The sequence below is a fragment of the Mycteria americana genome, chromosome 1 (assembly GCF_035582795.1).
Source record: "Mycteria americana isolate JAX WOST 10 ecotype Jacksonville Zoo and Gardens chromosome 1, USCA_MyAme_1.0, whole genome shotgun sequence".
NCBI classification, from domain to species: Eukaryota; Metazoa; Chordata; class Aves; order Ciconiiformes; family Ciconiidae; genus Mycteria; species Mycteria americana.
The window spans coordinates 219,644,743-219,657,009 of NC_134365.1; the positions used below are offsets into that span (position 1 = coordinate 219,644,743).

At 37.4% G+C, this 12,267-nt stretch overlaps 1 protein-coding gene across 29 annotated transcripts in view; it reads right to left on the minus strand.

The window, feature by feature from the left end:
• The window catches only part of EMSY (EMSY transcriptional repressor, BRCA2 interacting), a 42,325-nt gene that overhangs the window by 16,220 nt on the left and 13,838 nt on the right, over positions 1-12,267 (minus strand). For 28 of the 29 annotated variants that reach the window (XM_075491290.1, XM_075491275.1, XM_075491264.1 and 25 more), the window contains 4 exons: positions 8,227-8,500; positions 5,920-6,231; positions 3,642-3,791; positions 1,904-2,077 (listed from right to left, as the gene is read on the minus strand). In XM_075491290.1, coding sequence (XP_075347405.1) covers positions 1,904-2,077; positions 3,642-3,791; positions 5,920-6,231; positions 8,227-8,500 — 910 coding nt within the window. The remainder of the gene's footprint in view (positions 1-1,903; positions 2,078-3,641; positions 3,792-5,919; positions 6,232-8,226; positions 8,501-12,267) is intronic. The other variant, XM_075491279.1, reaches the window with a different exon arrangement.

Below are 12,267 nucleotides of genomic sequence, written 5' to 3' on the forward strand. Positions count from 1 at the left end.
AACTCAAGGTCCTATTTGCACAGACAAATATTCTTCTACAGATAACCTCTGCAGAAGAATCTACGTACCAAGAATGTATCTCTGGTCAAGAGAAATACTAGCTCTTTCTGGCATTGAACTGTTGTAATACAAGTGACAAGTAGTGGATTGAAAGAAGGAAAAAAAGAAAAATATGCTATTGTTTTACAATCAGTTCTTAAAAGTTGAGTTTAGAAGTGTGGGGTTTGGGTTTTTTTTCTCTTTTTCTGAAGAGCTGGGTTGGCTATTTCTGTTCCTCTCCCAGTATTTAATTAGTTCCATTCCTTGTATCATGTTTTTATTTAACTGCAGTGACAGGTAATTCTAGTCAGCCCTCCAAAGTCTACAAGAGTACATACACCGATATGTAAGTCATCAGTGTTATCAGACCGCCATTTCGATATCTACGCAGACAGCTTTATATCAACATCTTCCACCTTCTCTTTGAAGAAAGTATCACTCAATCACAGCAGAGCTGCAGAGACGAGGATTCCCCTCACTAGCTTCTACCCATTAGTCATGCCTGTAGATACTTCACTATGTATTTCAGATTAATAATTCTACTAATTCTGGAAAAGGGAAGACACACTGAAACAAGATCATGATCTACTTAATTCTAGTGACTTCAGAGGCATCTAAAGACTGCTCCCTTAGCAAAATAAACCCACCCGTCTTCCACACCACAAAAAAAAATCCCACCATGAAACAACAAAAAAAAAAAAAAAGCAGGCATCCTTTCCAAAAGCGTGTTTTTCAGGACAATTGTTATTATCCTTATCAGGACCAGCCAAGGGTTTCCCCGCATTAGCTGGTGCTCAGGAGAATACTACTTCCATTTGTGTATAAACTCACTAAGAGATCTAGAAATCTTCTTAACAACTCATCATACCCACAACAGGCTAAAAAAGTTCCTTGTTCCCAAAGAAGCTACTGTACCAACCCTAAATATAATTTTGTGGAAATCAGGATCTGAAAAACTGAGGTATATCTACCAGACTACACCTCAGAGTGGGTTTACAGGACAGCTTGTGCAGCACCTTCCAGTGACAGGAGCTGGCTGGTGCCATGTCAGGTCTTTGCTAAGCACCAACAACAGGACCTCTGAGTAATTTAAAGATATTACTAGACAGGATGAACAGACCCAGCAGATCTTGCTGTACACAGGCACCTAGCTTAGGAAATCCAGCAGACCTTCTCTGCGTTAGCACTGTTAAAGTCCAAAACTAAGAAATTGTGACTGGTGGGAGTGTGCTTGGTTCTGGGTCCTGATGTGACCCTACGTTTAGAGGCTATGCTGGCAGAGAGCATCAAGGCTGGTCAGCAGACTAACAAAGATAAGCAGCAGGGTCTGCGTGAGGCTGGGAGGAAAAACTTAAATTAGAACAGAGGGTAAGGGAAAGACAGGCTGACGCTGACAAAAGAAGAACAAGTTAAGGTGGAAACGGCACAGCTGAATTTAACAGACAGTTCATTTTTATTCTGGTTCTTTGGACGTGCACTGGAATAGAAGAGGGCAGCATCCAGATTACAAAATGCTTTAAATTGGGGCTAATACAGTTTTCTGATCTTTCTGCCCTCTAACAGAGGACAATATAGTAGTTGTTCTCCCCCACATTTCTCTCTTCCTCCCAGGCTTCCATCACATTAGATGTTTCCTTCTTAAACACAAGAACTATGCAATCCTTAAGGACACTTTATCTCCATAACTTCTACCCATTATTTTCTTCTTCATCCTCAGCTATTTTTCTTCTGAATTAACTTCTTCTCCAATAAAGGTTCTAGTAATTATTTGAGCACGTAACCCACAGAAAAGTCCTGAACAATTAAAGCAAGTCTAAAGTTACCTTTGAAATAAGTCTTAATATCAAAGTACTTATATACCTACCAGAAACAATATTACTGCTGATAATCTTCCCTCCCAGCGTAGCCAGTGATTTTGGTACTACAGTAATGATGCTACCGCTTGTAGTTTTCACGTAAGTAGCAGCCCCTGGAGTTCCAGCCATCCGAGCCCCTATAGAGGGGCTAACCGTTGGCCGCGTATATGTTGCTTGAGTTCCTGTTTTAAAGAGAGAACAAGAAAGTTCACTGTTAGAACACAATCCTCCACTAGTATTTGTGGAAAAATAAGTTAGTTTAGGAAAAAAGCATTAGATTTTATTCAAAGAGACCCCACACTGCAATTTATTACCACCCTTTACAATTCTCCTAGTACTTTTTAAACCCACAGACCAATATTCAAATATATACCAACTTTAAATTAATGTAAGAGTCTTCTGAAATATTTTACCAAATGTTCCATGACTGCCATATTTTAATTCAAGTCCTTGTGCCTCAGATTTTAATTTTCAATAGGTGTTGAGATTCTGGCTGTATGTTTGCCACTTGCCTCCTTAGATGCCCAAGAGTTAGGCACCTGGTGACACTACCAGAACTGATCCCTTCCTCTCTTGGAAGACACCTATACTCTCACTTCTCCTGTATGACAGAGTTTTTATAAAGAACATCAACGACTGGTCTAAATATCACTCTAAGAGAAAAATATAATTTATGATGATAAAATTATATTTTCTGGATATAGCGATTTTCTGGATTTAGCATTTAGCAGTACAAAAGAAATCTCCTGACACGGTATAAATGCTGTTTTTTCAGACCTACTCCTTCTCAGAATGGAAACAGAACCAAGTCCACAAAAGAAACTTGCTCAAAATGGTAATACAAGTCAACAGCTACACAAACACTATAATTCTATTCTGCTTGTACTGCTGCAGATAGTGCACTACAGACCTTAATTGCTAAAGATCACAGAGCAAACCAGTTTGTTATAATAAAAAAAGCCACGTGTTCAAATCCAAGAGGGCGTAATGCACGTTTTACCAATTACATGAACTGCAAAACTGCTAGGTTTTTTTCTGTATGTACTTAAGAATGTTGTTGTGAAGTACTTCAAAAATTAAAAAAAGAACATTAACCCTGAGTTTATCCTAATATTCCCAACCCATGGTAAAAATTCAGGATGTCAGAGTTTTCTGAAAACTAGAAGAAAGCTACCTTTCAAGTTTTCCTCAAACAGGTTTACAATCTGAACAGTCTGCATTACTTCTGATCTTTAATCATTAAGAAAACACAAATGCAATTAGATCCCCAGAAGAACACTGGGAGTTTAAAATTCAACATACTGGCCTTTTTATAAATTCACTGCAGGACTATGAGCAAGTCACCTGTCTTTTAAAGTCCATATATGTAAAATAGGAATGATGCTGACCTATCCGCTTGAGGTACCTAAAAAGTTAAATTAATGTAAATCATCTAATAAAAGGTGCTACAGAAGTGCAAAGTATCGGTATAAGTTGCAAGAAAAGTTCCTTTAAAATAAAGCCAGTGGGGAAAGAACAATCATATTTTTATGTACCAATTCAAAAAGACCATAAGAGGAATAAAAGAGCACTCAGTGCAAAAATCCTAATCTAGAATAAATATCAACAGGATTGTAAATGTGCTGTCGTGCTTACTGTTCACAAGAGAGAAGTGCTTTTTTTTTTTTTTTTTACCCTAATAAACCATGTTTGATCACCTGTATGTCTGGGTTTACCCTCCCTTCCCTTCTCAGAGCCATAACTTACCAGTGGGAGTAGTGACCAGTTTAGTTGTCATGATAGTCCCATTACTGCTAACCACCATAATAGGTGAATTGCTACTGCTGGGCAAGGTCGCTGTAACTGGTTTGGGAAGGATTTTACTGGGCTGCACCTGTTGAGTGATTATTTTAACACCTAGGAAAGGAGAAAGGTCACTGTTAAAATACAGGCACGAAAAGTTACTTTCTGAAATGCTTTCTCAGACCAAGCCCTAGTGGGCAAGTAGCCTCACAAGGCTTCTATTCTGAGCCCATGTATTCTTGATTCTGAAAAGAATTTTTTTGTTGTTTGGGTTGTTTTTTTATGCTTGGTTGTTTGTTTTTTTTTTTTGGTTTTTTTTTTTTTTTTTTTGCAAATAACAAGACAGTCATCATCTTTGCCTTTCATGTGCCTGCTTCAATTCCTAGCTACTCCCACTGAGGCATGGGATTCCATTCCATCATTGATTTGTTGTAGTGATTTTTAACCTTTTCTGGTCCATGATTCAAAAAATAGAATGTTTCCCAGGAACCAACAGGTTACAACCAATACTGAATTGGTTCATATACAATGAACCACCTCAAAGTGAAATAGTTCTTCATCAATTTAGCCTGTAAATTCTAATGTGTCTTAATTAGCCTAGTTGAATTTCATCCCTCTGAATAAATTAAAAAAAGCTGTCTGCACAAAGAGTATTAGTGGGTATAAGGAAGCAACTGTGACACTGGCTAGGGAAGGCTGCTTGCTCTCCTCTTGATTTATTGGTTATCTTGAAGCCACAAAAGAATTGGGCTGAAACAAGCTCTGAGTAGAATCAGCAAGAACAAAGGATGAGGACACCTAAGGACAGCAAGGGTTCCGCTCCCTCTCTCAATTTGTGTAGTAGAATGGGACCTCTGCGAGATTCACTTCCCAGTTGCAAACCAGGAGATTCATGTCATCTGTTCAAAAGTATATCCAGGACACTTGCACCTTACGTTCTGTTCCACGATGAGGTAAATGTATAGCATTGTGTTGGTCAAATGCCACAAAACACCCAGCCTGAATTAATCCCATCTAAATGTAGGCACTTATATTTGTACACAAATATTTCTAGGGGAACAACTTTGTTCACCCGGGACGTGAAACATCTTCTGGAGATGTTTTCTTCTTTCTACATTGACTATAAAAGCAGTACATAGCAAGTAAGCTCCAAACTTAAATTATTTAAGTTAGGAAAGAGAAACTGAAGCCTTTGCATCATCCAGACACAAAACTGGATAAAAAGTCTTTGTGAAAATCAATTCACATCTTCCAGAAAGATTAGGTTTCAGATGGTATTCCCAAAGAAACTTTAACTAAAAAGAACATTGAGCGTAAACTCATGGTAGGAGGCAAGGAATGAAGCTCTTATTAATCAAATACTGTTCAGTGACTGGAGGATGGAGGCCTCTTACCTGCCTTCATTAGTGGATATTTTTTCTTAAGCAATGGTCCTATAATCCAAAAGGAAGTTTATCAAAGGACAGGAGTAAGGCTGTTTATTTTTTCATTCTATGGTCTATTTTAATTCTTTGATCTAAATAGTATGAATATAAAATAATAATTTTACTGACATAATTAATATAAAATATGGATCTAAAAATACTTTGCACTTTTATAGCACTTCTTCCTTTAGAATTGGATAACTTTGCAAGCATTACTTCTTACTACATCTTACGGAGATAAGAACTGTATTCTACAGCAGAGTAAAGCCAACACAGAAAGATTACATGACTTGCCCAAAGTCAACTGTATGCATCAATGTTACAAAAAGAATCCAGTCCAACTTCCAGTCTCAGATCTAATTGTATTTGTTTTGACAAGTACCTCAAAAGTAGGTTTTGATTTCTGGACCCAAGAAAATAATTAAAACATGGATTAACTGCTTTTTCCAGTTGATACAGTTGAACAGCTCCTGGATCTTCGGAAAACTGGTGTCTTCCAGGTTACCAATCACGTTACTTTTGAAGATATTTACATACCTTTCAATCTCTAAAGAGAAAACATTTTTCCTAAAGCATGGTCTGTACACCTGAACCAAACAAGAAGAGTGACAGAACCAAATTCTCCAATTATTGTTAGCTGAAAACATGAAGACATCCTTCACTATCTACTTATATCCAGGTTTAATGCCAAATACTGTAGTCAAATAATTATGCCTTAATGATAGCTCCCCATGCACATTTTGGGACAGAATTCTGCCCTACTTTCTTGAGTTAGACCTCACCAATCAGCAATATGACCCAAGATTAACTCCAACTACCTGATTCCTGTTTGATCTGAATGGTGGGCTTGATGCCAGGCGGCAACTGAGATTGCTGTGGCTGCTGTTGAGCTACAGAAGACTGCACCAGCTGCTGCTGCTGCTGCTGTTGTTGCTGCTGTTGCTGCTGCTGCTGCTGCTGTTGTTGCTGCTGCTGTTGTTGTTGGGCCTGTTGTATTTGGTGCAGCTGCTGTTTGGGGGACTGCTGATGCTGTTTGGGAAACTGTGCTAAGATCTGAGTTGGATTCCCAACCAAACCTTTTGGGGAAGGTAGTCTGGTAGAGGCAACTTTAATTGCCGATGTAGACACACCTGTGAAAGAGTAAATGGTTTAAGATTGAACAGTGCAACATGAAAGAAAAATATTACAATTTCTTAAATACTTTTGCTGTCTTTACTACTGAAAGATGCATAGTTATACATGAGTAAAAAAAGCTCCCACGTAGCAGAAGCACTCTGTTCAGAGGCAAGGGAGCTTTATACAAATTTTCAATGTGGCAGCAGAACAGCAGCTAATGGAAAGACCACAATACCAGTCTTACTTTCTGCACCTTTTGTAGTACAAATAATTCACAAATATTTTCAAAGCCTGATCTTTAAACTTCAAGAAAGCAAAATATTTATAATGAAAATCATGACTACAGGAAGTTAGGATATGAGGATGACAAATACCAAACCCATCAACATTAGAAGGGAGTATCTGTTAGTGAGTGCAATGTTATTTTAAAAGAATGAATCAAGTAACAGTGTGTAATTTAGAAAACTGTGGAACACACATTTTTGTGCTGATAGGTTAGGTGACCTTCCAAATAATAAAGTGATCAAAACAAGTTTTCAGTAAGATGGAAAGACAAAGTTCCCAAATAAATTTTAATACTTATTTCTGTCACTCCCTTACACAGCCATCACATTTCCAGCAAAATTTGGCTTCATCTGTAATTCTAAACTGCACATCCATAAGCACCAAAAGAGATGAACATAAAGCCCATGTCTTATGAAGGCATTTTTTAAACCAAGTCCCAGCTGTAGTGGAAAATAGAAAGAAAATCTCCTCTCTAATTTCTCTACATTTACAGATGGCAGCGATAACAATAGAAATCACCATAAACTACAATTCTGGCAATCTAAATAAGCAACCCTTTTCTCACTGCATCATCTAAGATGGTTTCTCCATTTCCTTGGTCAGCTGTTTTCATTCATGAATTTAACTTTCTTCACATTTGGAGTGATTATCAGCTTATGTCACAAAACGTTTCACCAGCATCTTCTGCAATGACACCGACAGTCTTGAAAAAAAAAACTGTTAAAGAGATATTCCGTCTAATATATTTTAGAATTATAGCCTCTTCCATGATCAAACCCAATTAAAAATCCACAGTTCAAACAATACGAAATTCTGCTGAAAGCCCTTGTGCTCTGTAGATTGATATCTTCAGAACCTGATTAACAGAAGCAATACGGAAGGCAAAATACAACCTCAGCCTTGATTTGGTTGCCCAACTTTTTGTGGAATGGAACAAGAATGGAAAACATGGGCCAGGAAAAGTTGTCATGTGACCCTTGTCATTGTCAGGCACAATATTTTTCAAGTGCTGCTCACTGAGGCCCTTTCATTCACCCACAGCTTCCCTTCCAAAGGGTAGCTAGTGGCTGCGGAGCTGAATCAGTCAAGCTAGCATACATAGCTGGAATTAGAAATCAGAAACCTAGGAATTTTAATCCAGCCCCACTCAGAATTTTTAAGGACTTGGAAACTGACATGCTGATAAAATACACGGATAAAAAGGTGTAAACACTTCTCTACCTTTCAGAATTGTCATCAAGATTAGCTAGCACACAAAATATTCTAAAGACTAGGCATGTCAAACATAAGTTGTACTTATTTGATGTTAACTTTGCATGTTTTTGTAAATCAGGCTTTAAGAGAAGCAATCATCTTCAAATATTGGAAACATCCATTTTCCATGCATCAGACAGAGTTCTTAAAGCCAGTCATTTTGAGGCTATAGCGTTTTAACGCTGCAAGTAAAATCTTTTCAAAATACAAAAGCTATGCCACATCGTCTCACCACATTCTCTTTTTTAAAAAGAGGATCTGTACATTAATTGTTGAAGTGAAGAAGGAAAGAGTTCAACAAGAACTTTACTGGAGTATCTTGGATTAGTTTCATCAGTAGACTTCTTTCACATCTCCTGTGCTTTACTCATCATATGTAAACATAAAGTGCATCTCCCCTATGCTATTCTCAAAACAAAGTCCAATTCATCAGCGAAAGAGCTTTTATAAATATAATGTTATTGCCATACCTTGTGCTACTGTTGACATAACCACTGACGGTGTTGATGATACTACAGCAGTCACAGCAATAGTATTTGCAGTACAGGAGGGAGTGGAACAGCTACTGCTGCTGCTGCTGCTGACCAAAGAGGACTGAGAAGCAGTTATAACCACTGGTTGCTTTTGAGTAGTTGAGGCAATGACTGATGTTGGGACAAGTTTCGTAACTGCTGCATAGTTGTGGGACTTTGAAAGGATGTTGGGTACAAAAGTTGAGCTTGGAGAGGTGGTTACTATTATCACCTGAAAGAAGAAAAAGAACAACAAGAAATTCATTTGTTCTTTGCATTTATTTAAAAGCATACAATTTCAGTAATATATCTGCCTGTGTATTTAGTTTTAGGGATACACGTTTATTAAGAGTGTCATATTCACATTTGCTGGCAACAAAAAGTTTCCATTAGTTTGAAGAAGTGGTGATAAACTTTTCCTTAAAATCAGCAGGGTGGGGGTTTTTTTGAGGAAAACAATTACTATCTAAAGTAGAATTATCTCATGTCTGAAGGCAAACAGACAGGAATGAACTGCTTGGCTTCATTAAACTGGGCCAGGAAGCCTGAAGCCCATTTTAAATGGAACTGAAGGGATTTCAAGCAAGTTTTAAACACCATTCTCCCAAACCTTACACATACACCAAGAAATGGCAATGAGAGAATAGATGATTTTTTTTTCCCTCTTTAACAATTAACAAGCAATTGCTGAGTCATAATGGGAAATATTTTTGATCCACAAGGCTATAAACAATCAATATTTAATCAGTGAAAAACCTGGTTTAGGTTTAAAACAATTTCTGCTTGAATTAGTGCTCTCAATAACAAGAAATTCTTATCTGTCTGAAAACCATTTGTCTAAAGACAATAAACATTACCCCTAGTGCGAGTTACAATTACAATGTCATGAACCTGATTTGACATAGAAAAACATAGAATTCATTATAACACTGGAAGAGGTCTGTTCTTATGCAACTGACCTAGAAAACTAAGCATTTCTTAAGTATTGAATATGGGCACTGTTTATGTAAAGAGATTCCTTTTATTTTGCTTATATGTACCTCCTTGTACTTACAAACATACAGTTAAAATAGAAACACACAGCACAGAAATACAACATATTTTCAGTTTCCCATGCAAGAATATTGAGAAATTGTTTTAATAATGCAATTGTCCCAACAAAAATTTCATTTATTAAAACTCTGAAAATTGAAACTTATTAATGATTTGATGTAACAAAAGCAGATAGAAAAAAAAGGTACAGAAGGAGTAAAGAAAACCTGGGTCAGCTCAAACTGAAAGTCTTACATTACTACCCAAGGACTACTAAAACCTTGCCTGACAGGGAAAAGAAATAATATGATAATGGCACCAGAAATAGACTTAAGTGACAGATCAAGCAGTAAGAGATTAAGAGTTTATAATTTGGGGGGGGGGGGGGGGGGAGATAACAGCATAGATGGAATAAAAGCAGCAAATTTTACCACCATGGCTGCCACTGCCTCTCCTTTCCCCCCAGTACTTAGTTTTATGGTCCCTGCTACTTAGCTAAGCTTTTAATATCTTGATCTGAGGAAAACCAAAACCTTACTACCTCCATGAGCTACAGCAGGTTGACCACAACGGACCAATGCCTGAAGGACAAGGTTTCCACATCTACTGCTCTAGCACTTTATTGCATTCTCCAGGGAGAACATTTTCTCTGCATCACTCTTATTTTTGCCTTCTGCCTAACCTTGATTTAATCAAAACACCCTTCTGAAATGGCTCTTAGGCTATGACCACGCAGATGAGCTGAACACAACACAGCTTTATTCTGGCACAAGGCTTGCAGGTGGAAAGATCCTACAATGTGCCTCTGGAGTGTTATCCTGTTTCTTAAATAGTCAGTTAACACCAGAAATACTTCCCAAGTGTTTGAATTTTAGGGCCAGCTCCATTCCACCTACAGTCAAACAACAACTTGCAGTTAAAAAAGGGAGATTATTCACATTAAACTTCCTATATAATCCATAGTGCAACAGGGCAAGTTCAGTGTCTCAACTAAGTAAGTACGGATATGTAAGATGAATCTGGGCATAATCACAACTCCCAAACACCGTTGTTCTTCATTCAAAGACAGAGGTAAAACCATCAGTCCAAGATTATCACTCAATAACAGTATTTAATCATGCAAGGAAAAAAGCTTGTAAAGCGTTATAGTTCAACAATGATTGCTATCCTGTGACTAAGCAGGTTTGGGTCTCTCTATTCTGTTTCTTCTTTCAAAATTAACACAGCAGAACAAAGTTTAGTGATCCTCATGTACGAAGCATAGCCAGAAAGCAGAATTTTCGGGTAAAAATTTAAAAGTATTAAAGCTCAAATCACAACCATTATATTTTTGAGATACTATTTTCTCACATATGTTGAAATGATCCAAGTAACCTCATCATGGGTACCAAAACTGCATCACATCTTTTAGAGCATCTTTTAGAGCAGTCTTTAGAAAGACTGCCAGATTAAAAAAAAAAAAAAAAAAAAGGCAAGTTGCTTTGTTGTTGCTGTTGATTTTAATTGTTAAGGTAAAAACTAATTCCTAACATACACTGAAATTAGTCCTGTCAGCTCTATTTTGAGAGACTTCAAAACCTAGTCCCTGAAGAAATAAAGGCATTAACTGCCAGAAGCTTCACTAGCTAGATTCCTTCTGTGTCCTAGACAGAGGACTTTATTATAATAACAGAATCCAGAAATGTGAGCTGTGACATTATTAGTTGTTACGACAAATCTTCCTCCAACCTACTAAAATGTCAAAACAATTCAGAAAGCTGGCATGCAGAAACGAAGAATTTCATTCATATCCAACAACTTTGCTCATATCCAACAGCACTTGTTTAAAATAGTACATTTCCAATTTGAGTCTAACAAGTCTGACATTTAATTTAAAACTACTAAAAAGGATTTATCCCACCAAAATGATCCAGTTACGTATTTTGGCATATCTAAATCCAACAAAAGAGGGCAGTGTGACAAGTTCAGCTACAAACGCTACTATGGCTCCCTAACAAAACAAGTGATGATTTTCCTATCACTGCAAATTAGTAAGCGAGTCAAGCAATACAATGCAAAGCAAACCCTAAAATCTCCATGTCAGAACAAACTGAGGCACAACTGCAGAAAAGACCATATCAACAGTCCGTTCTCTTCCTTTTGGAGATTTAATACGCTCCATCTTTAACCACCATGATATATAACAGTCATACTTAATACAAGACGACAGACCTTTAAGGCAAAAAAATTCTTCCTGCACAAAAGATAAGCCTAATGAGCAACAGGATGGGTAGGTTAAGTCCTATCCTAGCTGTGGATTCGCTGCACTGAATGCAGGATATTTTATTTGATGGTTTATGCTCACTCACGGATTTCTATACACGTATTCAGAGATGAAATTTGATGAAGGACACTGTTAAAGAACAGTGAATCAAATGAAAGCAAAGAGCTCTGAAGTGGGAAAAGGCCAGAAAGCAAGTTCTTGAACCTTAGGTGGAGCTTAGGGACATGGTTTAGTGGTGGACTTGGCAGTGCGAGGTTAATGGTTGGACTTGAAGATCTTAAAGGTCTCTTCCAACCTAAATGAGTCTATGATTCTATGATTCTTTATTGCACATTACTTCAGTTAATCTTCCTTATTTTTAAAGCTTCCAAAAATCGGGACATGGGAACTCTGCTAATCCAAATAGAGTCATAAAACAATTAAGACGACTAATAGAACAAATACTGTGTGAAGGTTTGATCTTAATAGTCAAACTCTCACAGTTGGAAAAAAATGCTTGTTAGAGGCCAGCCTACCATCAGTCTGTTGATATCAAGGCCAAATTAATTCCACAGACCACCCCACCCCCCCCCCCCCCCAAGTCTGCCTTAATTAATAACCATACCAAGAATGAGCTTGGTCTGAGCCATTAACCTTTCTTCAAATCTTAAGAACAAAAAAGTAGACACATCTGAAATGCTTCCTAAAGCACGGGAAAATAGTCA